Below are 27,418 nucleotides of genomic sequence, written 5' to 3' on the forward strand. Positions count from 1 at the left end.
TCAAAACAGTCCTTCTGCATTGTAAAACAATTTTACAATATGTTGCCATTTTGCAAAATGACTGACATGGCCCCGTAGAGGCCTCCAGGGGCCAAATCTGTGGGGTTTCCATTTCTTAATCCTTTCGGGGTACATCAATGTTCCTATGTAGCATATTTGGTGCTGTGTTGGCATATGTTGGCATTTTGTCAAATGTCTGCTGTGGCCCCAGGGGCCAAATCTGTGGGGACTCCATATATACTGTAAATATTTTCGGGGTACATACATCTACCTCTGTAACACATTTGGTGCAGTTATATCAAAACACTACTTCTGAATTGTAAAATGTTGTGTTACTTTCAGTGGCCATTTTGTAAGATGGCTGCCATGGCCTGATATGTAAATTATTTCAGGGTACATAAATCTACCTCTGCAAAATGTGGGGCTTTTATCATAAAGTGAACGGTTGTTATGAAAATTTCATCTTAGCCGCCCCACTACCTGGGAAGATCCAGGAGAGTCCTCCGGGAACCAGAGCTGTGGGAATGAAGAGAGCAGCAGCACTCTTACTAAATGACAACACATAGAACATTGCCTGGTCTCTGGAGGAGAACGTCAAGCCATCCAGAATCTGTAGCAACAATAAAGAGACAGTGATACATCCCACCCTGAAGGGGATGCTGCTGTTCTTGTTCTCGGTGTAGAGGGGTGAGTGTAGGCCCAGGCCCAGGCCAAACAGGGTGCCCATATTGCGCAGGAGGCTGGCGAAGGGGGTGGAGTCCATGTAGACCCACTCGGCTCTCACACACCACTTCTGGGCTTTCTCCAGGGACCACAGCAGGTCCACGCCTATAGCTTTCAGCAGCTCATAGAAGCCCACAGCAAAGGAGAGCAGAAAGAGGGTGGTGTAGAAGTACTTCTTCAGACTGGCTCCATAGATCCACTGCACTCTGGAGAAGGTCTCAGCCACCATGATACCTGCCATGGATATAGACAAGAACATTTTAGAACAAAATCAAAACCTGATACCCCTCTTACACTGTAAAAAACAATCTAGTTGTTTTACGATAACTTACTGGCAGCCAGTTACTGTAAAATACAAGTTTTAGTATTTTACCATAAATTCGAAAGAAACTTTGGTTTAATAGCACATTGCTGTAAAGTTTTTGTAAAATATTTACTGTAAAAGGTACAGTATGTTACTGTAAATTCCAAAGAAACTTGGGTTTAACAGTACATTTCTGTAATTTCCAAAGAAACTTGGGTTTAACAGTACATTACTGTAAAGTTTACTCTCTGTCAGTAAATTACTGTAAAAACAACAGGATTATTTTACAGTGTACTTGCTGATCCAAACCGAGCCAATCCGAGGTGTACTGTGTTGGCCTGGTTGCGCATTCACCACAGTTTCTGGAAAGGACGACAACGTGAAAGGAAAATAACCAAACCTGCACAGTACGGTTCAGGTCAGCACAACCTGCTAGGGGTACAAGCTGCATCTTGAAATCTCGGTCAAGCCCTGGTTCTCTGACCTGTGATGACCCCACTGATGACCTGGTGCGGGAAGTGGGCAGCCATGTAGACTCTGGACATGCACACCAGCAGCTCTACTGTACACAGCAGCATCCAGAGCCCCACCTGCAAGAACCTGGGGAAGAACAAGACACTAAGGCCCTGCTCCAAAACAACAATAGATCCTAACCCCTAACCAAGTTTTTGTTTACAGATTTGTCCTCCAAAAAATCTATTTGAGGTCCAGAAAAAGGGCAGTTAATTGAAAATATATAAGTCCGACATTTCTACATACTTTCTATCTACAGTAGTTTCAGATGTTCAAGAATAGCCTGAGTGGTTTTTTAAACCAAAATACTAATTTCCCTCGCTGGACGCATAACATCGGCTGGCAGGCCATAGTTTTCCCACCCCTGCCCTAACCCCTAGGCACTTTGTGTGGATCTGAAAGCACTGAATTGGGTATAAGCAGTAACAACACCATTGACTCCACTTCTCTTTTGACCCACCTGTACAGGAGAGGGGGGAACCGTCTTTCTGCCGCCACTGAGAAGACAGCTGTTATCATCACGTACCACACCGCAGACGAGCCCATGGCATGACCCGAAGGGCTTCCTATGAAAAACAGCACACTTTGGCTTCATGAACCATTTCGGTTATAAGAGTTGGCTAAAGCACGAATATCTGGGCAAAGTCCCTTTGTTCAGCAGCTATCGTCTGCATTATTTTCCCATCATCACATTACACCTCTTTCCCATCCCTGTTTTGTTGTCTTATTTAGACAGTGGACACACACCCTGAAGATGCAATTAGCTAAACAAAAATTACACACTACACTACCAACTGAATTCCTTTCCAGATAAGATTATTCTCTATGTATTTACCCTGTGGAATGGGAATCGATAAGTGCAAAGGTGTTATGGCCCTATAGTACTGGTATCAGTCATTTATGACATACAGGCCAAGCAAATAATGCCTTGTAAGAATTCGCATATGAGTAGGTAAACCACCACTTCCCTCCGAATTATTGGCCAACATGCAATCATTGATAAACAAACTGGACGATCTACGATTGAGACCATCCTACCAACGGGACATTAAAAACTGTAATATCTAATGTTTCACCAAGACGTGGCTGAACGACGACACGGGTAATATAGAGCTGGCTGGCTTCTCTGTGCATCGGCATGACAGAGCAGCTACGTCTGGTAAGACGAGGGGCAGGGGTGTGACTCTATTTGTCAATAACTGCTGGTGCGCGATGTCTAATATTGAAGAAGTCTCGAGGTATTGATTGCCGGAGGTAGAAACCTCATGATAAGCTGTAGACCACACTATCTACCAAGAGAGATCTCATCTATATTATTCATAGCCGTCTATTTACCACCACAAACCGATGCTGGCACTAAGACCGCACTCAACGAGCTGTATAAGGCCATAAGCAAACAAGAAAATGCTCATCCAGAAGCGGCGCTCCTAGTGGCCGGGGACTTTAATGCAGGCAAACTTAAATCCGTTTGACCTAATATCTACCAGCCTATGCAACCAGAGGATAAATAACTCTAGACCACCTCTACTCCACACACAGAGACCCATACAAAGCTTGCCCTCGCCCTCCATTTGGCAAATCTGACCATAATTCTATCCTTCTGATTCCTGCTTACAAGCAAAAACTAAAGCAGGAAGTACCAGTGACTCGCTCAATACCGAAGTGGTCAGATGACGCAGATGCTACGCTACAGGACTGATTTGCTAGCACAGACTGGAATATGTTCTGGGATTCATCCAATGGCATTGAGGAAAATACCACCTTAGTCACCGGYTTCATCAATAAGTGCATCGATGACGTCGCCCCCACAGTAACCGTACGTACATATCCCAACCAGAAGCCATGGATCAAATCAAATGTATTTATATAGCCCTTCTTACATCAGCTGATATCTCAAAGTGCTGTACAGAAACCCAGCCTAAAACCCCAAACAGCAAGCAATGCAGGTGTAGAAGGATTACAGGCAACATCCGCACCGAGCTAAAGGCTAGACCTGCCTCTTTCAAGGAGCGGGACACTAATCCGGACGCTTATAAGACATCCCGCTATGCCCTCAGACGAACCATCAAACCGGCAAAGTTCCAATACAGGACTAAGATTGAATCCTACTACACCGGCTCTGATGTTCGTCGGATGTGACAGGGCTTGAAAAATATTGCGGACTACAAAGGGAAACCCAGCCCCGAGTGGCTCACATTAACACCATCATGCCGGAAACCCTAGACACAATCAAATTTGCATACCACCCCAACAGATCCACAAATGATGCAATCTCAATCGCACTCCACACTGCCCTTTCCCACCTGGACAAAAGGAACACCTATGTTAGAATGCTGTTCATTGACTACAGCTCAGCGTTCAACACCATAGTGCCCACGAAGCTCATCACTAAGTGAAGGACCGTGGGACTAAACACCTCCATCTGCAACTGGATCCTGGACTTCCTGACCCCACCCCCCCGGTGGTAAGAGTAGGCAACAATTCATCTGCCACGCTGATCCTCAACACTGGGGCCCCTCAGGGGTGCGTGCTTAGTCCCCTCCTGTATTCCCTGTTCACCCACAACTGCGTGGCCAAACACGACTCCAAAACCAGTGTAGCTATTCCCTCCGCAAGGCAATCAAATAAGCTAAGCATCAGTATAGAGACAAAGTAGAGTGCAATTCAACGGCTCAGACACGAGGTATGTGGCAGGGTCTACAGTCAATCACGGATTACAAAAAGAAAACCAGCCCCGTCGCGGACCAGGATGTCTTGCTCCCAGACAGACTAAATAACCTCTTTGCTCGCTTTGAGGACAATACAGTGCCACTGACACGGCCCGCTACCAAAACCTGCGGACTCTCCTTCACTGCAGCCGACGTGAGTAAAACATTTAAATGTGTTAGCCCTCGCAAGGCTGCAGGCCCAGACGGCATCCCCAGCCGCGTCCTCAGAGCATGCGCAGACCAGCTGGCTGGTGTTTACGGACATATTCAATCAATCCTTATCCCAGTCTGCTGTTCCCACATGCTTCAAGAGGGCCACCATTGTTCCTGTTCCCAAGAAAGCTAAGGTAACTGAGCTTAACGACTACCGCCCCGTAGCACTCACTTCCGTCATCATGAAGTGCTTTGAGAGACTAGTCAAGAACCATATCACCTCCACCCTACCTGACACACTAGACCCACTCCAATTTGCTTACCACCCCAATAGGTCCACAGACGACGCAATCGCAACCACACTGCACACTGCCCTAACCCATCTGGACAAGAGGAATACCTATGTGAGAATGCTGTTCATCGACTACAGCTCAGCATTTAACACCATAATACCCTCCAAACTCGTCATCAAGCTCGAGACCCCGCCCTGTGCAACTGGGTACTGGACTTCCTGACGGGCCGGCCCCAGGTGGTGAGGGTAGGTAACAACATCTCCACCCCGCTGATCCTCAACACTGGGGCCCCACAAGGGTGCGTTCTGAGCCCTCTCCTGTACTCCCTGTTCACCCACGACTGCGTGGCCATGCACGCCTCCAACTCAATCATCAAGTTTGTGGACGACACTATAGTGGTAGGCTTGATTACCAACAACGACGAGACGGCCTACAGGGAGGAGTTGAGGGCCCTCGGAGTGTGGTGTCAGGAAAATAACCTCACACTCAACGTCAACAAAACAAAGGAGATGACTGTGGACTTCAGGAAACAGCAGAGGGAGCACCCCCCTATTCGCATCGACGGGACAGTATTGGAGAGGGTAGTAGGTTTTAAGTTCCTCGGCGTACACATCACGGACAAACTGAATTGGTCCACCCACACAGACAGCGTTGTGAAGAAGGCGCAGCATCGCCTCTTCAACCTCAGGAGGCTGAAGAAATTCGGCTTGTCACCAAAAGCACTCACAAACTTCTACAGATGCACAATCGAGAGCATCCTGTCGGGCTGTATCACCGCCTGGTACGGCAACTGCTCCGCCCACAACCGTAAGGCTCTCCAGAGGATAGTGAGGTCTGCACAACGCATCACTGGGGGCAAACTACCTGCCCTCCAGGACACCTACACCACCCGATGTCACAGGAAGGCCATAAAGATCATCAAGGACAACAACCACCCGAGCCACTGCCTGTTCACCCCGCTATCATCCAGAAGGCGAGGTCAGTACAGGTGCATCAAAGCAGGGACCGAGAGACTGAAAAACAGCTTCTATCTCAAGGCCATCAGACTGTTAAACAGCCACCACTAACATCGAGTGGCTGCTGCCAACATACTGACTCAACTCCAGCTCACTTTAATAATGGAAATTGATGRAAWKTRWKYAAAAATGTATCACTAGCCACTTTAAACAATGCCACTTAATATAATGTTTACATACCCTACATTACTCATCTCATATGTATATGTATATACTGTACTCTATATCATCTACTGCATCTTGCCATCTTTATGTGACACATGTATCACTAGCCACTTTAAACTATGCACTTTTATGTTTACATACCCTACATTACTCATCTCATATGTATATACTGTACTTGATACCATCTACTGCATCTTGCCTATGCCGTTCTGTACCATCACTCATTCATATATCTTTATGTACATATTCTTTATCCCTTTACACTTGTGTGTATAAGGTAGTAGTTGTGGAATTGTTAGGTTCGATTACTCGTTGGTTATTACTGCATTGTCGGAACTAGAAGCACAAGCATTTCACTACACTCGCATTAACATCTGCTAACCATGTGTATGTGACAAATACAATTTGATCTGATTTGATTTAAGTTTGCTGACGACACAACAGTGTTAGGCCTGATCACCAACAATGATGAGACCTGTAAGTGTGGTGCCACAACAACCCTCAATGTGAGAAAGACAAAGGAGCTGRTCGTGGACTATAGGAAAAGCAGGGCCGAACAGGCCCTCATTAACATCGACGAGGCTGAAGTGGAGCGGGTCGAGAGTTTCAAGTTCCTTGGTGTCCACATCATCAACAAACTATCATGGTCCAAWCACACCAAGACAGTTGTGAAGAGGGCACGAAAACACCTTTTCCCCCTCAGGAGACTGAAAAGATTCGACATTGGTCCCCAGATCCTCAAAAAGTTCTACAGCTGCACCATCAAGAGCATCCTGACCGGTTGCATCACCGCCTGGTATGGCAACTGCTCGGCGTCTGACCATATAAGGGTAGTGCGTACTAGAGGTCGACCGATTAATCGGAATGGCCGATTAATTAGGGCCGATTTCAAGTTTTCATAACAATCGGAAATCGGTATTTTTGGACACCGATTTGGCCGATTTATTTATTTTTATTTATTTCACACCTATATTTAATCTTTATTTAACTAGGCAAGTCAGTTAAGAACACATTCTTATTTTCAATGACGACCTAGGAACGGTGGGTTAACTGCCTCGTTAAGGGGCAGAACGACAGATTTTTACCTTGTCAGCTCGGGGGATTCAATCTTGCAACCTTACAGTTAACTAGTCCAACGCTCTAACCACCTGATTACATTACACTCCACGAGGAGCCTGCCTGTTACGCGAATGCAGTAAGCCAAGGTAAGTTGCTAGCTAGCATTAAACTTATCTTATAAAAAACAATCAATCAATCAATCATAATCACTAGTTAACTACACATGGTTGATGATATTACTAGTTTATCTAGCGTGTCCTGCATTGCATATAATCGATGCGGTGCGTATCGTTGCTCCAATGTGTACCTAACCATAAACATCAATGCCTTTCTTAATGTCAATACACAGAAGTATATATTTTTAAACCTGCATATTTAGCTAAAAGAAATCCAGGTTAGCAGGCAATATTAACCAGGTGAAATTGTGTCACTTCTCTTGCGTTCATTGCACGCAGAGTCAGTGTATATGCAACAGTTTGGGCCTCCTAATTTGCCAGAATTTTACGTAATTATGACATAACATTGAAGGTTGTGCAATGTAACAGGAATATTTAGACTTAGGGATGCCACCCGTTAAATAAAATACGGTACGGTTCCGTATTTCACTGAAAGAATAAACGTCTTGTTTTCGAGATGATAGTTTCCGGATTCAACCATATTAATGACCTAAGGCTCGTATTTCTGTGTGTTATTATGTTATAATTAAGTCTATGATTTGATAGAGCAGTCTGATGGTAGGCACCAGCAGGCTCGTAAGCATTCATTCAAACAGCACTTTCGTGCGTTTTGCCAGCAGCTCTGCTGTTTATGACTTCAAGCCTATCAACTCCTGAGATTAGGCTGGTGTAACCGATGTGAAATGGCTAGCTAGTTAGCGGGGTGCGCGCTAATAGCGTTTCAAACGTCACTCGCTCTGAGACTTGCTCTGCAAGGGCAGTGGCTTTTGTGGAGCGATGGGTAACGCTGCTTCGAGGGTGGCTGTTGTCGTTGTGTTCCTGGTTCGAGCCCAGGTAGGAGCGAGGAGAGGGACGGAAGCTATACTGTTACACTGGCAATACTAAAGTGCCTATAAGAACATCCAATAGTCAAAGGTTAATGAAGTACAAATGGTATAGAGAGAAATAGTGCTATAATTCCTATAATAACTACAACCTAAAACTTCTACCTGGGAATATTGAAGACTCATGTTAAAAGGAACCACCAGCTTTCATATGTTCTCATGTTCTGAGCAAGGAACTTAAACGTTAGCTTTCTTACATGGCACATATTGCACTTTTACTTTCTTCTCCAACACTTGTTTTTGCATTATTTAAACCAAATTGAACATGTTTCATTATTTATTTGAGGCTAAATTGATTTTATTGATGTATTATATTAAGTTCTGACGAATATTAAAAGCTCTGACGAAGGCCGTGAGGCCGATACTTAAGCTTATTAAATATCGGTGATACTATCAAGAGCAGTGTGCGGTTTCCTTTTTCCTTCATCTTGTTCAATTGTTGCCATTGTACCTGCAAATAAGATTGCTCAGATGGGCGAGTGCCTTTTGAATTTTGTATTATATTAAGTTAAAATAAGTGTTCATTCAGTATTGTTGTAATTGTCATTAAAAATCGGCCGATTTAATCGGTATCGGCTTTTTTGGTCCTCCAATAATTTGGATCGGTATTGAAAAATCATAATCGTTTGACCTCTTGTGCGTACGCCCCCCCCCCCCCCCCCCCCCCCCCCCCTCGCATTGTTGGTTAAGAGCTTGTAAGTAAGCATTTCACGGTAAGGTGAATACCTGTTGTATTTGGCGCATGTTACAAATAACATTTGATTTGAATAATGCTTCCACTTGCCAAGACTGCCAATATTTTGAGGTGTATTGAGTGATAATCATGCTAGAGTCTGGCACACATCTATCTATGGCATTGCCTACCTGGTCCAGTTTCACAGGTGATGGGGAATTGTTTTAAGGCAGGGGCTGGATCTGTCCCATAGAAACGGGTATCATGGACCCACCAATAGGGTCTCTCTCCAAATAGAACCCTGCCATGGAGAGGGAACATCATTCAACTCTTTGAAAGTCCCGACTTTGTAATATATCATGACAATTTCAGTTTTAAATTATGTTGAAGTCAGCGTAAGTTTTTGTTTATGTGTACTAAATCGCAATGTGTACCAAAATCCATGAAAAACAAATGTCAGAAAACCAAWTTAATCCGTTACTTACCACTTCATGACCAGGTTGAGCCAGTCCCCGATGACAGCCACCCAGATGAGCTTTACACCCACGTCCCTGCGCAGATAGAACCAGACTGGGAAGAAACAAAAGAAGGTGGTATGCAGGTCAGCCACTGTAGAGGCTAGACTAAACCAGCCCTCATAATGCCCATACTGGGTCTGCAGATGGACGGCCACCTCCACCCCCCAGCTGTGGAAAAGATCCATGACTGTGGTGTGGATCCAGATCAGTCCCCAGGGAAGGTACACCAAAGCTGGGCGAGGATTGGAGAATGGTCAGGAGCGGTCCTCTTGAGCTCCAGGACTGTCATGCAGTCTGTTGTTCCCACTGGACTTTATTCAAGGTTAGGGCATTTGTTTGCTTCCAGGAGGATGTTGCAGACACACTGCCTGACCTTTAGCCTACACATGGGCAGACTTGGTGATTTGGAGGCCAGTCTGTGGCCCCCGGCCTAAGTGATATTTGGTTAACCCCACCCCACCTTGTGGGCAAAACATTTGAATGGCGGTGGAGATAAAATATATATCTATCATTTTAAAGTACATTTGCAGCAATTCTACACATTTTGCTATGAGTAGAGAAAATGTTGCAGTTTTAAAGCTTATTTCCGGAAATTCTACACATTTTGCCTTGACTTATGCCATGTTCATACTATATATTGTTGCCTAATGGTAAGTCCGCCACTGAGCCTACACCCCTCCATGGAGCTCCTGCTCCCAAAAGCGGTAAACTCTGGAGCTCTGGAGTGATACGCTAGCCCCTGAAACAGGATGACTGTGCAATGGTGAGTGAACGTTTTTCCACTTCATGACTATACGTCTCTTGGTGAGGATTGTAGCAAGGACACTTCAGGCAGTCCAATGAAAATTGATTGACCTATTTATGTCTTACTACTTCAACCACATCCATCATTGACATGTGAAACGAATGGAACTAAATCCATTGAAAATTCACTATTGACTTTGTGACCTGCTATAATGATAACAGTTCATTGGTTATTTCCTTCCGAGATAAAACCCTGGCTTGGGGGTTGCCTTATCAGACTTATTTACAGTACAGTGAGTACCATATCTAGGACCTAGTGTTATTGGTAAGTTATCTTCTCAGCATCTCCTGAGTGAGTCCAAAACCATTTAATGATTGATTCCTTTATGTAACCGACCAGGTGGGCTAGCTGCAGGATTCTGTCCAGACTAAATTTTCACAAAGTCGTCAGAAATGTATTATATAACTGACAGATTATGGTCTGCAAGTTGTCGAAGGATGGGCGTATTTATTGTCAATATATATATATATTTGGCTTTTTATAATTCAAATGTTTTTTTATTTCTTATTTTTTWAAATGTGTTGTTTAAAACTGGCCAAAAAGTGGGCTTAGTGAAGTCTGTGCATTTGTGTGACTCTTTTAGTCCCTATCTTATCCATTTCATGGTCTTACAAGGACATCTTACTGTATTACAGATAAAGCAGACTGTAGTGTAGTAAAACATTGGGTTTTCATTTCAATAGAGAAAAGCGAATGCAATGCCGTTGTCCACGCATCCCCTTGCTTGGCTTGTTTTGCCACAAATTGTATTGTGTAGGCTATTTGTTGGGTTTTAATTTGAATTCCACCGGTCAATCATAAATGAAGTATTTTTGGCTCCATTTCAGGGTGAGAGACACAGAGACACTGATTGACTATTGTTTTTACCTGTCCTTTGTACTTATTTGAATGGTCTCTATCCTTAGTACAACCCTCCCAAACACCCCTGCCCCGCTGTGTTTTATTACACGTGCAAGGTCCAAAGATCAGGCTGTACATGCCTTTGGGTGGTGGGTCCCTCTGGTATAAAAACAACAGGGCAGACTCATGCATACAGTGCTCTCATACCCCATCACATCTCACATTGGCTTCCTAGACTGACAATTCACTAGGGACAGTTTGAAAATGGAGGCAGTCATGGATGCCATGCAGGGCTATGGGGTGAGCACCACTAATTACCTTCAGACCAACTACAAGGACGCCCAGGGTTTGTTCCTGTGGGTGTCCTGGGCTGCTGACCTCCGGAACACCTTCTTCATCTTCTTCCCTCTCTGGTTCCACCTGCGGGAGTCAGTGGGCATCAAGCTCATTTGGGTGGCAGTGATCGGCGACTGGCTCAACCTGGTCTTCAAGTGGTGAGTCGTACTGCTTATGAATGTGTCATGTGTGGTTTATGCATGTGTTATGAAGTCATTATATAGGTACCCTTCAAATAAACCGTTACTGGGATACCAATTCAGAACTTGATCAAATGTGTCCCTTCGGCTACATCTGGCACATTGACATGTCGATAAATGTGCACAGTCCCTGTCAATTGAATTCAAATAAAATGCAACTGAGACTGAAATTCCCCACATTCATCTTAATTCTAAGTGGCTTGTGCTTTCCTTCCTAAGGATTCTGTTTGGCGAGAGGCCGTATTGGTGGGTCCATGAAACACCTTACTACAGCAATACCACTGCACCTCACATTGAACAGTACCCCATGACCTGTGAAACTGGCCCAGGTAAGAAGCATCACTTTACTTCCATATACTTTTACCGTAGTGCCTTATGACATGAAATGTACACTCCCCTACGTATTTACTTGGAAAGTGAAGCTAAAACTTTTAATTTGGCTTTATACTCCAGCATTTTGGATTTGAGATCAGATTTTTCCTATGGGGTGACAGTACAGAATGTCACCTTTTATTTGAGGGTATTTTCATACATATCTGTTTTACCATTTAGAAATGAAAGCACTTTATGTATCTAGTCCTCCCCCATTTGAAAGTGTCATAAGTATTTGGACAAATTCACTGTGAGAGTGTTTTCATACATAGCTGTTTTAGCATTTAGAAATGAAACCACTTTATTGAAAACCCTTCACAAAATTTTTTATCCAAAATGACACAATACATTACTTACCATTCATTTCTATTGGGCACAACACAATCCGAAACGCAACCAAAACAAACTGCAAATGCATCCAACAAGTTTGTAATCAAAAGTTTTCTATTTGGTTCCGTATTTCTAGCTCACCATGACTACATCAAGCTTGTGACTGCAATTTCTTTGGATGCATTTGCAGTTTTTGGTTGTGTTTTAGATTATGTTGTGCCCAATAGAAATGAATGGTAAATAATGTATTGCTCATATGAGGCAACATTTGCCTCAAAGCATTTGATCTAACATCCAAAATGCTGGAGTATAGAGCCAAATTAAAAGTTTTCGCTTCACTGTCGAAATAAATGTTTATGGGAGTGATATGCTATGATTCAGTGAAAATAGCCAACGTTTTATAAGTAAGGATGTTGATAATATTCATGGTTTACGATATTGTACAGTATTGTGTTAGATTTTAATTTTACTTGAATTAAGTGCCATGGCCATTGACTGAAGTATGCCTTTCTGTCTGCTTGCCTGGTAGGCAGTCCCTCTGGCCACGCTATGGGAGCTGCAGGAGTCTACTACACACTGGTCACCTCCATTCTAGCCATCACGCTGACCAAGAATAAGACGAGATCTTCCTCTACGGGCCTGTAAGTTCCAGAACATTCGACCCGTCCTCTTGTCCTCAATGATCTTGTTCTTGTTTGCCATTTTTCGTTCAGTGYTTGTCAGTTTTATCCTACTTGTCTGTGCAGCACTGTTGTTGATGATTTACCCCGAAAACTAACTTCAGTTAGTCGAAGGGAAGGGGATGTGCAAAAGATTCCGTTCGAGTGGTTTTRTTGTAAAATCAAAGGAAGCGACAGTCGATTAAAATGATTACATGTATCAGTAGAAGCCTATTCACCTGTAGTGACACAGGAAAAACAAATTCCCCTGCTGTGAATATCATTTATTTGCACATTTACTGGTATTCAAGGTTTCTTATAGTCTCTTAGCAGCCAGACAGATTTCAAAACGCCTAAAGATGCATTTGCTGATGGTTCCTCTCCCTCTCCCCTTGTCTGGCTGCCCGTAGGTATCTACGGGGCACTCTGTGGGCGTTCTTCTGGGCGGTCCAGGTCTGTGTCTGTCTCTCCAGAGTCTTCATTGCTGCCCACTTCCCCCATCAAGTCATCTGTGGAGTAATCACAGGTCAGTTTGAAGCCCTTATACCAGCCCTTATAACAACCCTCACAAATATGGCACAAAATGTGCAGATTGTTACATTTAACATTTAAGTCATTTAGCAGACGCTCTTATCCAGAGCGACTTACAAATTGGGAAGTTCATACATATTCATCCTGGTCCCCCCGTGGGGAATGAACCCACAACCCTGGCGTTGCAAGCGCCATGCTCTACCAACTGAGCCACACGGGACCACCTGATGCTAATATTACGTTTTCTATTTGATTTCCAGGTATGGTTGTGGCCGAGGCCTTCAACAGAACCCAGTGGATCTACGGAGCCAGTCTGAAGAAGTACTTCTACACCACCCTTTTTCTGCTCTCCTTCGCTGTGGGCTTCTACGTGCTGCTGAAGGCTCTAGGCGTGGACCTGCTGTGGACCCTGGAGAAAGCCCAGAAGTGGTGTGTGAGAGCCGAGTGGGTCCACATGGACTCCACTCCCTTCGCCAGCCTCCTGCGTAACATGGGCACCCTGTTTGGCCTGGGCCTGGGCCTACACTCGCCCCTCTACACCGAGAGCAAGAACAGCAGCAGCTCCACCCTCTTTAGGACAGGATGTATCGTCACCTCGCTGCTCCTGCTGCACCTCTTTGACTCGTTCAAGCCCCCCACGCACACTGCCGCCGTCTTCTACCTGCTGTCTTTCTGTAAAAGCGCCACTGTCCCCCTGGCCACCGTCAGCATCATCCCCTACTGCGTGTCTGGAGCTCTGAGCGGCGTACAGAGCAAGAAGCATTTGTGAGGTCGGCGGCGGCCGGCATGCACATAGACTTGTGTATTCAGATATGACTCCAGAATTGAACCGTGCTGTAATCCTTAATCATTCTATGCATTGACTTTCTTCCCAAACTGCCCAAGCGATCAACAAGCCATTGTGGTCTTTGTCTACCCTACTTTTATCCAGTCACTCACTGTAAAGGTCTTATATTCTTATCTACACACAGTGTGAACACTAAAATGAAAGGATTATCCAGTGAATTACTCAGTGGCACTTTAGACACAGTGGTGTGATTGAATCAAAACGGATAATTTATAAGTAGTTCAGTGCGAACTCAGGAGTCCAGCAAGTTAATGTTCCCGTTTTGAAACGAGATAAAGCCGAATCAAATCCAGGAGAAAATTAGCCCAAAAGCTCTCTCAGGGACTTTAGTGGCCTGCTTTAAAGTGTGTTCTAAGAATATGTTATACATGAATAACTTTGTTAATATTTGTTTTGTAACTGTATTTTTCCTGTTTAATATATTTTTAGAAATTCTGTCAGATATTTATAATAAAAATCTTTCAAATATATCACTGACTATGTGCTAACACTACTATGCATATATATTTAGGGATTGGTTCAGACACATGATTCTACATTCAGTTTAAATGTTTCCTATCATTAATTACATGTTACTGATAAACTATCAGCAAGTSCACAACACTTTGAAACTGCAGCAGTGGTAAAACTAAATTCATCACACTATCAGTGCCATGCGTCTACAGAACAAGTACACATTGTAAAAAATAAAATAAAAAAAACTATTTGTACAGTACATATAAACAGAGCCAAACCAGTGGTCATCAACCCTATATGGAGCCCTGGCCTTTGGCCTCATGCTCACTGATAATCACTGATGACATAGGTCCACACGTCACACAACCTTCACTCCCTGCAAGTACTTAGAACTGACRGCCTTGGCTGAACCATCAATATTTGACTGCCGGGTTTTTAATCGATAGAGTCTGGCCTGCTTTTTGTTATGCATTTGGTTATGTATTTGCTAGCCTCAAAGYAGACACAATAAAAAAGAATGTCCAAACTTATTTCATTAAATACACTGGCTTGCATTCGACATTTCAATTCATCCCAAAGGTGTTGAGGTCAGGGCTCTGTGCAGGCCAGTCAAGTTCTTCCACACCGATCCCGACAAACCATTTCTGTAAGGACCTCGCTTTGTGCACGGGAGACTTGTCATGCTGAATTAAGAAAGGGCCTTTCCCAAACTGTTGCCACAAAGTTGGAAGCACAGAATCGCATAGAATGTCATTGTATGCTGTGGCATTAAGATTTCCCTTCACTGTAACTGAAGGGCCTAACCCAAACCATTATTCATCCTCCACCAAACTTTACAGTTGGCACTATGCATTGGGGAAAGTAGAGTCCTGCTGGCATCCGCCAAACCCAGATTCATCCGTCAGACTGCCAGAGAACGCATTTCCAATGCTCCAGAATCCAATGGAGGCAAGCTTTACACCACTCCCGCCGATGCTTGGCATTGAGGATGGTGATCTTAGGCTTGTGTGCAGCTGCTCGGCCATGGAAACCCATTTCATGAAGCTCCCGACAAACAGTTATTATGCTGACATTGCTTCCAGRGGCAGTTTGGAACTCGGTAGTGAGTTTTGCAAACGAGGACAGATGATTTTTAGGCTTCAGCACTTGGCAGTCCMATTCTGTTAGCTTCTGTAGCCTACCACTTTGCAGCTGAGTCGTTGTTGCTCCTAGTCGTTTCCACTTCACAATAACAGCACTTACAGTTGACCRGGGMAGCTCTAGGAGGGCAGAAATTTGACAAACTGACTTGTTGGAATGGTGGCATCCTATGACGGTGCCACGTTGAAAGTCACTGAGCTCTTTAGTATAGTTTCATAAGACCGAGGGTTACTTAAGGCAAAAATAAAAGTAGGGTGGTTGGTTGGGGTGGATGAGTAGCCATATAGCGCGAACGTCTAGCAACCTAAAGACTGTGAGTTTGAATCTCATCATTGACAACTTTAGCATTGACTACTTTTTAGCTACTTTGCAGCTACTTAGCATGTTAGCTAACCCTTCCCCTGGACCTAACCCTAATCTTAACCCATTTACCATCCCCTAATCCTAACCCTAACCTCAACCCTTTAACCTAACTCCTAAACTTAACCCTAACCTTGACCCCTAACCCTAACCCCATAGCCTAACAAACGTTAACCAGCTAGCTATGTTAGCCACCTAGCTAGAATTTGTAACATATCATACATTTGGCAAATTTGTAACATAAAGTACTTTTGGCAAATTCGTAACATATTGTACGTTTTGCAAATTCTTAACATATAATGCAAATTGTCATCGGTGACACGTCAATCACAAATGAATACATACCATACGAAATGTAACATATCATACTAAATGGAGTGTCTTGGATTTACATACAGAATATGTATATGAAATGCTCTGAGACCAGGTTGGTGTTTCTGGGGGGGGGGGATTCAGACACTCCAGTCAGCTATTACAGCTCACTCTTGTAGTGTTCCTGTAGTAGGGCCTCCACCTCCCTTCAGCGTGACATGCTGTTGACTTTGCCATTGAAGTGTCCGTTCTTCCCAGCCCCTTTGCCTTGGAGCATCTCCAGCATTCTGCAATACAGACACAGATACAGTACCAAGTTGTTACAAATTTCAGATAAAGTATTTGTTTGAGTTTGAAATCTGTTTTGAAATACTGACAAGCAATTCCTCCATAGYCTATTTTTTGGCTTGGTGACTAATTCACTGCAAGAACCCACTTTTTCCATATGTCAAAACTCAAAACATCCAAGTTCCTGAACAGGGGCCAATCATAGATTTCCCAATGCAGTTCTTACTGTGGTCTCAGTTCAGACGCTTTCACACAGGAACAGCCCTGGTCCCTTCTCCTCTCCAACAGTCAGGAACACTATTGTCTCTTATAAGACAAATAAACAGGAGGGTTTATTAGGTATTCATAATACAACAGAACAACTCAATTTTCAATTTAATCCGTCATGGTACAGTTAAGCAGTAAGGCCCGAGGGGGAGTGGTATATGGCCAATATACTATGACTAAAGGCGGTTCTTACGCRCGACGCTACGCGGAGTGTCTGGACACGGTCCTTAGCCGTGGTTATTGGCCATATMTCACAAACCCCCAAGGAGCCTTATTGCTATTATAAACTGTAATTAGAGCAGTAAAAATMCATGTTTTGTCATACCTGTGGTATACGGTCTGATATACCACAGCTTTCAGCCAATCAGCATTCAGGGCTCGGACCACCCAGTTTTTAATGCTACTTATTATATCTTAGATGCCTTTCAGTAAAGAAGATTAGACACTGAAACCTCAGTGCCTATTTCATTGGCTATGATGCTCATGAACTTGTTGTCACCTTCTTTCCTAAATTGGGAGAAAATKGAACATTATCTTTACTATTTTAATAAACTGATACGTTTTTAATGACAGAATACCAACACAGTCATATCATCTATCCATCTGAAAAAAAAGGAGTATGTGTGGAGAGACCCTCATTTGTGTAAGGTGAAGAAGTTGACTCTTTCTGGGTTGCTTTTGAAGTTCAAGGCTATTAGCACGGCCATGTCTCTCAGTAGGCCCAGGTTACTCAGTCAAATGGAAACAGTTTGGTCAATGATTCATTTGAAGGCAGAACAAGGGAACTTCAGAGTAACAGGAGGTTTTCAGTAGCTTACCTTCAGTAGCTTACCTTCAGTAGCTTATCTCCAGTAGCGCCTTCAGTCTTCTGGATCTTGTCCACTGCATCCACATGATCATCCTGTTCTGTCAAACACAGTCAAATCAAATGTTTGAGACTTTATTTCTTAACACATGTATAGTATTTAAAAATCCCTATAATTTCTATACATCATTTATAGCTTAGTAGTTCATGCAATGCTACTCTCACTTTTGACCGATTGAATCACCGCATCAGATTCAATCTGTCAAAAGTGAGAGAAGCATTGCTATCAGATATCAAGGTAAGACCCAGATGCAGACCGTGCCAAAGTAACAATGTTTATTGCAGCAACAGGGGCAAAGGTATAGGACGGCAGGCAGGCTCAGGGTCAGGTCAGGCAGAGGTGGGGGAAAGGTACAGGACGGCAGGCAGGCTCAGGGTCAGGTCAGGCAGAGGTGGGGGAAAGGTACAGGACGGCAGGCAGGCTCAGGTTCAGGGGCAGGCAGAGTGGTCAGGCGGGCGGGTACAGGGTCGGGACAGGCAAGGTTCAAAAACCAGGAGGACGAGAAAAGAGAGACTGTGGAAAAGCATGAGCTGACACAAAAACGCTGGTTGACTAGGCAAACAAGATGAACTAGCAACAGACAAACAGAGAACACAGGTATAAATACACAGGGGATAATGGGGAAGATGGACGACACCTGGAGGGGGGTGGAGACAATCACAAAGACAGGTGAAACAGACCAGGGTGTGACAATTGCATCCATAAAGCCACATAAAAACATAAGAAGTGAGCTATATCGTATTGCATATTAAATCCATCAGCAAAGTAGGAGAGGAGGTGGGATAGGCCCTGCTGCGTTGTCCAGGAGACCACGACTCCTCACCTGGTAGATATACAACATGACGAGTTTAAATGTACAGTATTCCCTATACACAGATCATGGGTTAATACATCACAAGGAAAGCTTTGGCAAGTGACGTGAAATATRGAGAAATAATGCGGCAGAGTAGTGACTTGTATTAAACTGATAATCTTTTCTCTGGTGCATGTTTGAGTGTTTACACTATATGCACGATGCCCACTTTTTCCAATGCAGGGTCGTCTGAGCAGAGGACCTGAATAGTGATGGGGACATGAGCACGAATCTTCTCACTGACTGCTGCCTCCAGGGYCTCCATCTGAGGCCGGCTTCATGTGGTATCCAGCTCTATGGTGCTGCGCTGAYGCCCTATCTCCCTGTAACATGCCAATGGAAGAGAAAGATCGGTGCAGAAATGGTCCCTTAATTTAGTGGTCAACCAATGCATTACTTTAGTGTACAAGTGCAGGCACTGAAATCAATGTGCTTTCTGCATGCTTACGAGGATGTGGTCTTGTACACAAACATGGAATCTGCAATAGCTGTGATTAGATGTTGGCCTAAGGACCAAGTAAAAATAAGGCAGTATTTATGCAACTGTACCTTCAAGTACACTTAAAAAAGTTGCACMTGAATGCACCGCTTAATCATATTGCATAAATAGCAAAACGCAGGGGCGCAACTTTGGTTTTAGAAGTGGGGGAGATATAATTCTTATGTTCTGTCAGATAAACACTCCAAACAGCCTACCATACTGCTCGGAGGCGTCCGCATGGCCCTAAAGCACATAGTTGCCTCGTTTTGTATCACATTCCATTGATAAAACTTCCATTGATAAAACTCCATTGATAAAACTGGCAAAAATGCCATTTCAAAATGTGGGGGAACATGTCCCCCCCATCCCCAGTGAAAGTTGCACCCCTGCCAACATGTAATGGTTTCTGAGAAGCTGAATTGCATGGTTCTGCACTACACATAAGGTAAGCCTGTCCCTGATCATACCTAAGTGTTGCTGCATGTGGTCAAACATCCGCTCCCAGTCCACCTTCAGTTGCACCTCCTGGCCCACCTTTAGGGCTGAACCCACAAAGTGCAAAGCCTCAGCCCCCTGCCATGTCACCTGCAGCACCGGCACATCCCCAATCAGCCCGTGGTCATCTGGCTGGTGATGGAAGATACTTGGTGTTAGCCTGTGTCCTACCACTTCCAGCCCACCTCAACAATGGCCCCATCCTTATCTCACCAGAAAGAGAGAGGTAGTTCAGTGACTTCAAAGATGATAGAGTTGATGCATTCTGGCCTTCCTGTATTTACCGGACCACCTCCCTCAGGAAACAATATGGTGTGTTGGAGCTTGACATTGAAGCCTTGAACTGTTTCTTTCTTCCAACTGATTTCTTCTTTCAGTTCACCAGGTGAGCAGGCCACCACTGAGGTGACAAACTGCAGAGAGAAAGACATCAAAATTATGATGATGGTCAGTTGAAAACACCTAATTTATGCCAAGGACTCTCGCCCAAATGCACACATCTAACTGCGATTAGGCTACTGCATGCATAAAGTTGTCAATGAAAAATCAGACATATTCTTAATTTCAATGTGCAGTCACTACTCACAAAATGTCATTGGATGAGCACGTGCGTTGGGACGTTAAACACAACTAGACACATGTCTGTTAGGTCTGGCTAGCTAGCTAGATTTATTGTGTGGCTAACGTGCTTTTTGATTGACATTTCTTCATGGCATTGGAAGACTAGACATTGTGTAAGAAATTTCTCACTCTGCCTGTCAACAACTAGCTAGCTAACTAAAGTAGGCTACACACAAAAAGAGGACAAGTTACTGTAAGAAYGTTAGCTAGCTAGCTAGCTCATGCTAACTGTAGGCTAATGTTGGCTTGTTACTTTTCAGCTAGCACCTTTTCAGCTAGCAARCTCCTGACTGTGCCAGCTAAGTCTTAAAAAAGCACAAGACAAACAAATATTATGTTACTCTCTCTCAAACCTCTTACATGTAAAAGTCCTTTTTTTGACACTGAAACGCCATATTTAAAGCTGCAATATGTAACTTTTTTGGGCAACCCGGCTAAATTGACATAGAAGTGTCAGTCATAGATCTGCCATTCTCATTGAAAGCAAGTCTAAGCAGTGGTAGATCTGTGCTATGTGCACTTTCTATTCTTCCTGCGCTTAAGTATAATTTCAGCATTTTTACTTTCGGTTTTGTACACAAGCTTTAAACAGCTGAAAATACAATATTTTTTGTTATGGWAAATATATTTCACCGCAGYTTAGACGGTACAATGATTCTCTACACTATACTTGCTTGTTTTGTCACATAAACTGAAATTAAGCGAACTATTAGAAATTAGGAACATGGAAATGGTGGAGCRATTTCTGCGTAWTGCACCTTTTTAAAKAAGTATAATGTCATAAATCCAAGGTACACTCAGTAGCTCTATTTTAGATCCCTGTAATATGGATGAGTTTACTAAACTAACTGGTCTATGCAGTAGCTCAATAGCCAGAACTTTCTGCGTTCTTTTTGCAGCAAAGAAACAAAAGCAACAGTAGCTAGTATTTCCGATTTCAGCTTCTGCCTTCTAAATAAAAGCCTCTGAMAATACTTTTCAAGCGAGAATGGGTTATAGCAGGAATATGATATTTTACTTTWGAAGATAGCCAACAACTACAGGTTAAACTCAAATAAAGCATACTAGTTAATGGCAAATAAACCTGGTAAACATCTCACAGCGCTCACAAAACATGCCAAACCAGTAATAATCTTCAAAGAAAAGGATACAGATGTGCGTCGAATACAGATACAGATAAACGTCGAAAAAGAACAACTCACGATCTACAACAATCCTTTAAGTGGACCACAAAAAATACCAAATACTTAGGATGCTTAATAAGTGACAACAAACAAATATATAAAGAGAACTTTATCCCATTACTCAACAAAATGAAAGCAGACCTAATTAAATGGAACAATCTTACCATAAATCTRACAGGTAGAGTAGACCTCTTCAGAATGGCATGGCTCCGAAAGTTGTTATGCCTATTCTCAGTAATACCAACTACTCCACCAAATAAATCATTTWAAAAGGTATACTCAGTCATAAGACTTTATATGGACAAATAAAACTCATAGAAAAAAAAGGAACGTTTTACATCTTCCTAAGTCTGAGGGTGGTTTTAACCTTCCAGACTTGGAATTGTATCAACTCGCCACCCAAGGCTTTAACTTGCTACATATAGTTAAATACACTAAAGAGGAACATATTGGGGTACATATTGAAGATGCACATGTTCATCCCCAGAATCTTTTCAYGTGTCCATTTTCAAAGGATAAAGCTAAGAACATTAAACCTACTTCATAGTTGAGAACACTATATGGAAGAAAATGTAACTTATTCTACAAAAAGTAAAATATCACAGAAATAAAATGGTGCAGTTTGTGGGCCATACGTGGTGGGGGGGGGGGGGGGGGGGGGTGATGCAGGCGTCGGAGATGTGTGTGTGAGCATGGTGGGCCTGGGCAGGGGTGATGTAGTTGATGTTTGTGCGATGTCGTTTGTATGTATATGTTTTGTATTGTTAACAAAAATAAAAGATTGAAAAAAGAAAGAAATGAAGCAGCTTTCAGTTTCTGTCTTTCTTCCTGCAAGCTTTTCATCTCCCTCCCCATCAAACAATCACATGTATTTATAAAGCCCCTGTTTACATCAGCAGATGTCACAAAGTGCTGTAACAGAAACCCAGTCTAAAACCCCAAACAGCAAGCAATGGAGATGAGTTCACAGAAGGTGGGGTGGCCTAGAGTGAAAACTGAAAATGCCCTTCTTTCCAGAGACTTCCACTACAGCCTATAGAGAAAGGGGGAAGAGATATGTAGCTCGAGCAGCTGATAACATCTGATCTAAAAATAGTGCAGGGCCTAACAAATAGGCTGCAAACTATTCTGAGTAGGCTACTTGCTCTGTCAGTCAACCACAAAATAACTATAAATGTCCAAGAGCGTATTATCTCCCTAGAATCAACAAAGAACCAACAGATGGCTATGTTACCGAAAAACCTTCCCAGGCCAGAGGACTGGTATGTACTGTATTGCTGTGAAGCCTTTTTCTCATTTGACAGATTACATCTACAATGCAATATAACAATATGTTCATTATTTTCTCTGCTTCTAACAATAGTCAAGGAGCACAGGCTCTATGGTATGACCGGAAAAAATATGTCATCATTAATTTCATGGTGCAAAACCCAAGGATGTTGAGGTTGATATTCAGGATACCTTTATAGTTTTAAGGTGAGTTTGATTCATTGGTAACTGAGGTGTGCATGATCTAGCAAATTTCAGACTTGATTTTTCTTACAAAAATGTCCATTAATTATAATTCACATATTAATGAGAGAGAGAGAGAGAGAGAGAGAGGAGTATATATATAATATAACATTTGTAATGCTTATTGTTTTGAAACTTTGTATGTGTATGTTTACTGTTAATTTGTATTGTTTATTTCACTTTTGTAATATATCTACCTCAGCTTGCTTTGCAATGTTACACACTGTTTCCCATGCAAATAAAGCCCCTTGAATTGAATTGAATTGAGAGAGAGGAGAGAGAAAGAGAGAGAGAGAGAGAGAGAGAGAGAGGAGAAGAGAGAAGAGAGAGAGAGAGAGAGAGAGAGAGAAGAGAGAGAGAGAGAGAGAGAGAGAGAGAGAGAGAGAGACAGAGGAGAGACGAGAGAGAGAGAGGAGAGAGACGAGAGAGAGAGAGAGAGAGAGAGAGAGAAGCGAGAGAGACAGGAGAGAGAGACAGAGAGAGAGCAGAGGCGAAAGAGAGAGAGAACAGAGAGAGAGAGAGAGAGAGCATTTGTGTGTGTTTGTGGGGGAGGGTTGGGCAACTATTCTAATGTGCATTGATATATTAAGAAGGCCTGTGTTACCACTCTATAATGACTGCTCTGACGAATAGGATATGTTGTTATTGCCAAATAACATTATATATCATTATAACCTACGCTTAATAACATTGTTTGTCTCTGGATTTGTGTCCATGACAGTTGTAAAGATGTTGATGACAACAGCATCTACAATCACATTTGTTTCTATGACAGAGTCATCAAATTTGTAAGTATTCACATTTCTCTGTCATATCAAAGTTMATTTGATTCTCACAATTAACAGAGATAACAGTTGTAAAGATTTATAAATATGCAGCATGCTTCAATGTTCAGCACGGTAATGTATTAAAAAAAAATGGATCCAAGTTATTAACAGAGCATTATGGATACTGCAGTACATCATGCTAAAAGTACGCTTTGTATATTTATCCAACAGGACTCCCAAGTGAAAGTCTATGACCGCAGTATCCACACCTTGATTAGGAAGGCTAAAGAAAATGTCGCATGGCCTCGTCTTCAGAAAGATGCCGATCTCAAGGTACTGGAACATTTGATCTTCCACTTAGACGAGCCAAAAGCAGTGTAAGGGTAGACTAATGCTTCGTGTGTTGGAGGTAGACTCCGCAATATGACGTCGTCGTGAACAGCGGAGCGACGGAGACGATTTGTGCCCTCCCTTGGGGCATGCTCACACTGGAAAGAGCCAATAGACTCGGTTGATTCAAAGGTTGTTATTGTTGACTACTGAAAGCAGAAAGTCACCATGCTACACATATTGCARACTACCTTCTAACTGACAATATGCGTATCAACATGCTCTCTCTCCCAACATTATTCTGTCCCTTGTAGCCACATTGGATGGCTGTAGACTTTGATAACTGGAAAGACTGGGAGAATGAAGAGGACGAGGGAATGGCGGAGTACGAGCAATACTTTGACGTACGTGTAACTGCCAAATGGGCTTAGTCTATGTCTATGTTTGAAGGTTTGCACATCAGTGTGGCTTTAATGAMTGGTTTTCCATTTTAGATGATTCAGGATATGGGGAACAAGAAAGGAGGGCCACCTGCGATGGATGATCTTGATGATCTGGTTAGTACAGCAAGAATCCACCTCCACCTCCAATTCACATTTCACAACAATCATTAGAGACATATTACCCCTGAYTTGTCAGCAAGTAAAGCAAGTGATGAAGTTTATCAAATGAGTTGTTTTCTCTCTCCACAGAGTGATTGAATASTTTTCTGAAGAGAGCTTTCCTCTGCATTGGATAGCTTGATGTGCATTGAAAATCGCTGATAAAGATTCATCAAAGATCATGTCATGTTGATGGATTTGTGTATTTATTGATGTTTGCTGTGAATGCGATGTGAATTAATATATTGAATTGCTAGGTATTTTTCCTGGTACTGTTGTCTGTGTAATTTGCAGTACTATCTATTGAACGTTCTTTATTAAATCAACTGAAGTCTTGTTTCTACTTTTCTGATATGTAACCTCTTAAATATACTGAATAAAAAATATAAACGCAACATGTAAAATGTTGGGACCATGTTTCATGAGCTGAAATGAAAGATCACAGAAATGTTCCATACACAGAAAAAGCAAATTTCTCTCAAATGTTGTGCACAAATTTGTTTAAATCCCTGTTAGTGAGCATTTCTCCTTTACCAAGGTAATCCATCCACCTCACATGTGTGGCATATCAAGAAGCTGATTAAACAGCATGATCATTACACAGGTGCACCTTGTTCTGGGGACAATAAAAGGCAACTCTAAAGTGTGCAGTTGTGTCACACAACACTATACCACAGATTTCTCAAGTTTTGAGGGAGCTTGCAATTGACATGCTGACTGCAGGAATATCCACCAGAGCTGTTTCCAGAGAATCTCATGTTAATTTTTCTACCATAAGCCACCTCCAATGTCGTTTTAGAGAATTTGGCAGTACATCCAACCGGCCTCACAACTGCAGACCACGTGTAACCACGTCAGCCCACACATGCGGGATGGTCTGAGACAACACATCCGGACAGCTGATGAAACTGTGGGTTAGCACAACAGAAGAATTTCTGCACCAACTGTCAGAAACCGTCTCAGGGAAGCTCATCTGCGTGCTCGTCGTCCTCACCAGGGTCTTGACTTGACTGCTGTTCGGTGTCGTAATCGACTTCAGTGGGCAAATGTTCACCATTTGATGGTCACTGGCACGCTAAAGAAGTGTGCTCTTCACGGATGAATCGTGGTTTCAACTGCACCGGGCAGATGGCAGACAGCGTGTATGGCGTCGTGTTTGCGAGCGGTTTGCTGATGTCAACGTTGTGAACAGAGTGGCCCATGGTGGCGGTGGGGTTATGGTATGAACACAATTGCATTTTATCGATGGCCATTTGAATGCACAGAGATACTGTGATGAGATCCTGATGCCCATTGTCGTGCCATTCTTCCACGGCCGTCACCTCGTGTTTCAGCATGATAATGCATGGCCCCATGTTGCAAGGAACTGTACACAATTCCTGAAAATGTCCCAGTTCTTCCATGGCCTACATACTCACCAGACCTGTCGCCCATTGAGCGTGTTTGGGATACTTTGGATCGACGTGTACGAAAGCGTGTTCCAGTTCCCTCCAACGTCCAGTAACTTTGCACAGCCATTGAAGAAGAGTGGGACAACATTCCACAGACCACAATCAACAACCTTGATCAACTCCATGCGAAGGAAACATGGAGCACTACGTGAGGCAAATGGTGGTCTCACCAGATACTGACTGGTTTTCTGATCCACGCCCTTACCTTTTTTTTAAGGTGTCTGTGACCATCAGATGCATATCATGTGAAATCCATAGATTAGGCCTAATGAATTTATTTCAATTGACTCATTTTCCTTATATGAACTGTAACTCAATAATATCTTTGAAATTGTTGCATGTTGTGTTCATATTTTTGGTTCGGCGTCTATTTAACAGCCACAGAAGTATAAACCTACTTCAATTAAATACATGCACAAACAGTTATTGCAGTGATTGACTTAATCATCTAAATTGAAATGCAAGCCATATGCTGAATTTCACCCTGTAACGCTATAACTGAAAACCTTCAACTTTGTCTACTTGTGGGATCCCACAGGTTGTCAATGCAGCTTGTCTGACAAGTTATGTTGGCAGCATTAGTCACGTCTTCAAAATATTTCTGGTTTATGTAAATGCTAATCCTTGATGAGAATAAAAGCTTCCATTTATAAAAGCACTGATGGAGGGATTGTGCATTCCTGGTGTAACTCGGGCAGTTGTTGTTGCCATCCTGTACCTGTCCCGCAAGTGTTTGGTGTTTTTCAGAGTCAGTAGAAAGGCCTCTTTAGTGTCCTAAGTTTTCATAACTGTGACCTTAAATTGCCTACCATCTGTAAGCTGTTAGTGTTTTAACACAGGTGCATGTTCATCATTTGTTTATGGATCATTGAACAAGCATGGGAAACAGTGTTTAAATCCTTTACAATGAAGATCTGTGAAGTTATTTGGATTTTTACGAATTATCTTTGAAAGACAGGGTCCTGTTTGCTGAGTTTATAAATAAATACTAACTTCTATAATTTGTGTTCTGTCGATTTGACAAAAAACGAACAAAAAATGTAATAAAAACAGGAAAATAATTTACAGAAGAGCATTCAATCAATCAATCAAATTGATTTATAAAGACCTTTTTACGTCAGCMGATGTCACAAAGTGCTATACAGAAACCCAGCCTAAAACCCCAAATAGCAAGCAATGCAGATGTAGAAGCACGGTGGGTAGGAAAAACTCCCTAGAAAGGCCAGAACCTAGGAAGAAACCTAGAGAGGAACCAGGCTCTGAGGGGTGTCCAGTCCAGTCCAAAAACAGAAACTCAGTCACATTTTCAGACCCAGATGTCAGTGTAA

The 27,418-nt window shown here is 42.9% G+C and overlaps 2 protein-coding genes and 2 pseudogenes across 2 annotated transcripts; 2 read left to right on the forward strand and 2 right to left on the reverse strand.

Moving 5' to 3' along the window:
* Positions 1 to 355: 355 nt before the first annotated feature.
* Positions 356 to 9,490, reverse strand: g6pc1a.1 (glucose-6-phosphatase catalytic subunit 1a, tandem duplicate 1). The gene is made up of 5 exons (XM_070444845.1): positions 9,153 to 9,490; positions 8,859 to 8,968; positions 2,001 to 2,106; positions 1,512 to 1,627; positions 356 to 957 (listed from the first exon to the last, which is right to left on the reverse strand). Exons 1-5 carry the CDS (start codon positions 9,368 to 9,370, stop codon positions 449 to 451), a joined length of 1,059 nt encoding a protein of 352 aa, XP_070300946.1. The 5' UTR covers positions 9,371 to 9,490; the 3' UTR covers positions 356 to 448.
* A 1,048-nt stretch (positions 9,491 to 10,538) lies between these two features.
* LOC111967688 (glucose-6-phosphatase catalytic subunit 1) lies at positions 10,539 to 14,575 on the forward strand. Its single transcript, XM_023992927.2, has 5 exons — positions 10,539 to 11,324; positions 11,586 to 11,695; positions 12,598 to 12,709; positions 13,138 to 13,253; positions 13,519 to 14,575. Exons 1-5 carry the CDS (start codon positions 11,095 to 11,097, stop codon positions 14,025 to 14,027), a joined length of 1,077 nt encoding a protein of 358 aa, XP_023848695.1. The 5' UTR covers positions 10,539 to 11,094; the 3' UTR covers positions 14,028 to 14,575.
* Positions 14,576 to 18,551: 3,976 nt separating this feature from the next.
* Positions 18,552 to 20,639, reverse strand: LOC111968216 (alanyl-tRNA editing protein Aarsd1-like; annotated as a pseudogene).
* Positions 20,640 to 22,491: 1,852 nt separating this feature from the next.
* Positions 22,492 to 25,085, forward strand: LOC111967021 (putative protein PTGES3L; annotated as a pseudogene).
* Positions 25,086 to 27,418: the final 2,333 nt, after the last annotated feature.

This window comes from Salvelinus sp. IW2-2015, linkage group LG8, assembly GCF_002910315.2.
Source record: "Salvelinus sp. IW2-2015 linkage group LG8, ASM291031v2, whole genome shotgun sequence".
NCBI lineage: Eukaryota > Metazoa > Chordata > Actinopteri > Salmoniformes > Salmonidae > Salvelinus > Salvelinus sp. IW2-2015.

Excerpts from the sequence above, each read along its gene's own strand:
- g6pc1a.1 (XM_070444845.1), bottom strand. The coding sequence starts at position 9,370 with ATGGATCTTTTCCACAGCTGGGGGGTGGAGGTGGCCGTCCATCTGCAG. Across the intron at positions 2,107-8,858 it reads CACCTGTGAAACTGGACCAG|GAAGCCCTTCGGGTCATGCC; the intron begins GTAGGCAATGCC and ends TGTTTTTCATAG. Across the intron at positions 1,628-2,000 it reads TTCCCCCCTCTCCTGTACAG|GTTCTTGCAGGTGGGGCTCT; the intron begins GTGGGTCAAAAG and ends GTTCTTCCCCAG.
- LOC111967688 (XM_023992927.2), top strand. The coding sequence starts at position 11,095 with ATGGAGGCAGTCATGGATGCCATGCAGGGCTATGGGGTGAGCACCACT. Across the intron at positions 11,696-12,597 it reads GACCTGTGAAACTGGCCCAG|GCAGTCCCTCTGGCCACGCT; the intron begins GTAAGAAGCATC and ends CTTGCCTGGTAG. Across the intron at positions 13,254-13,518 it reads CATCTGTGGAGTAATCACAG|GTATGGTTGTGGCCGAGGCC; the intron begins GTCAGTTTGAAG and ends TTTGATTTCCAG.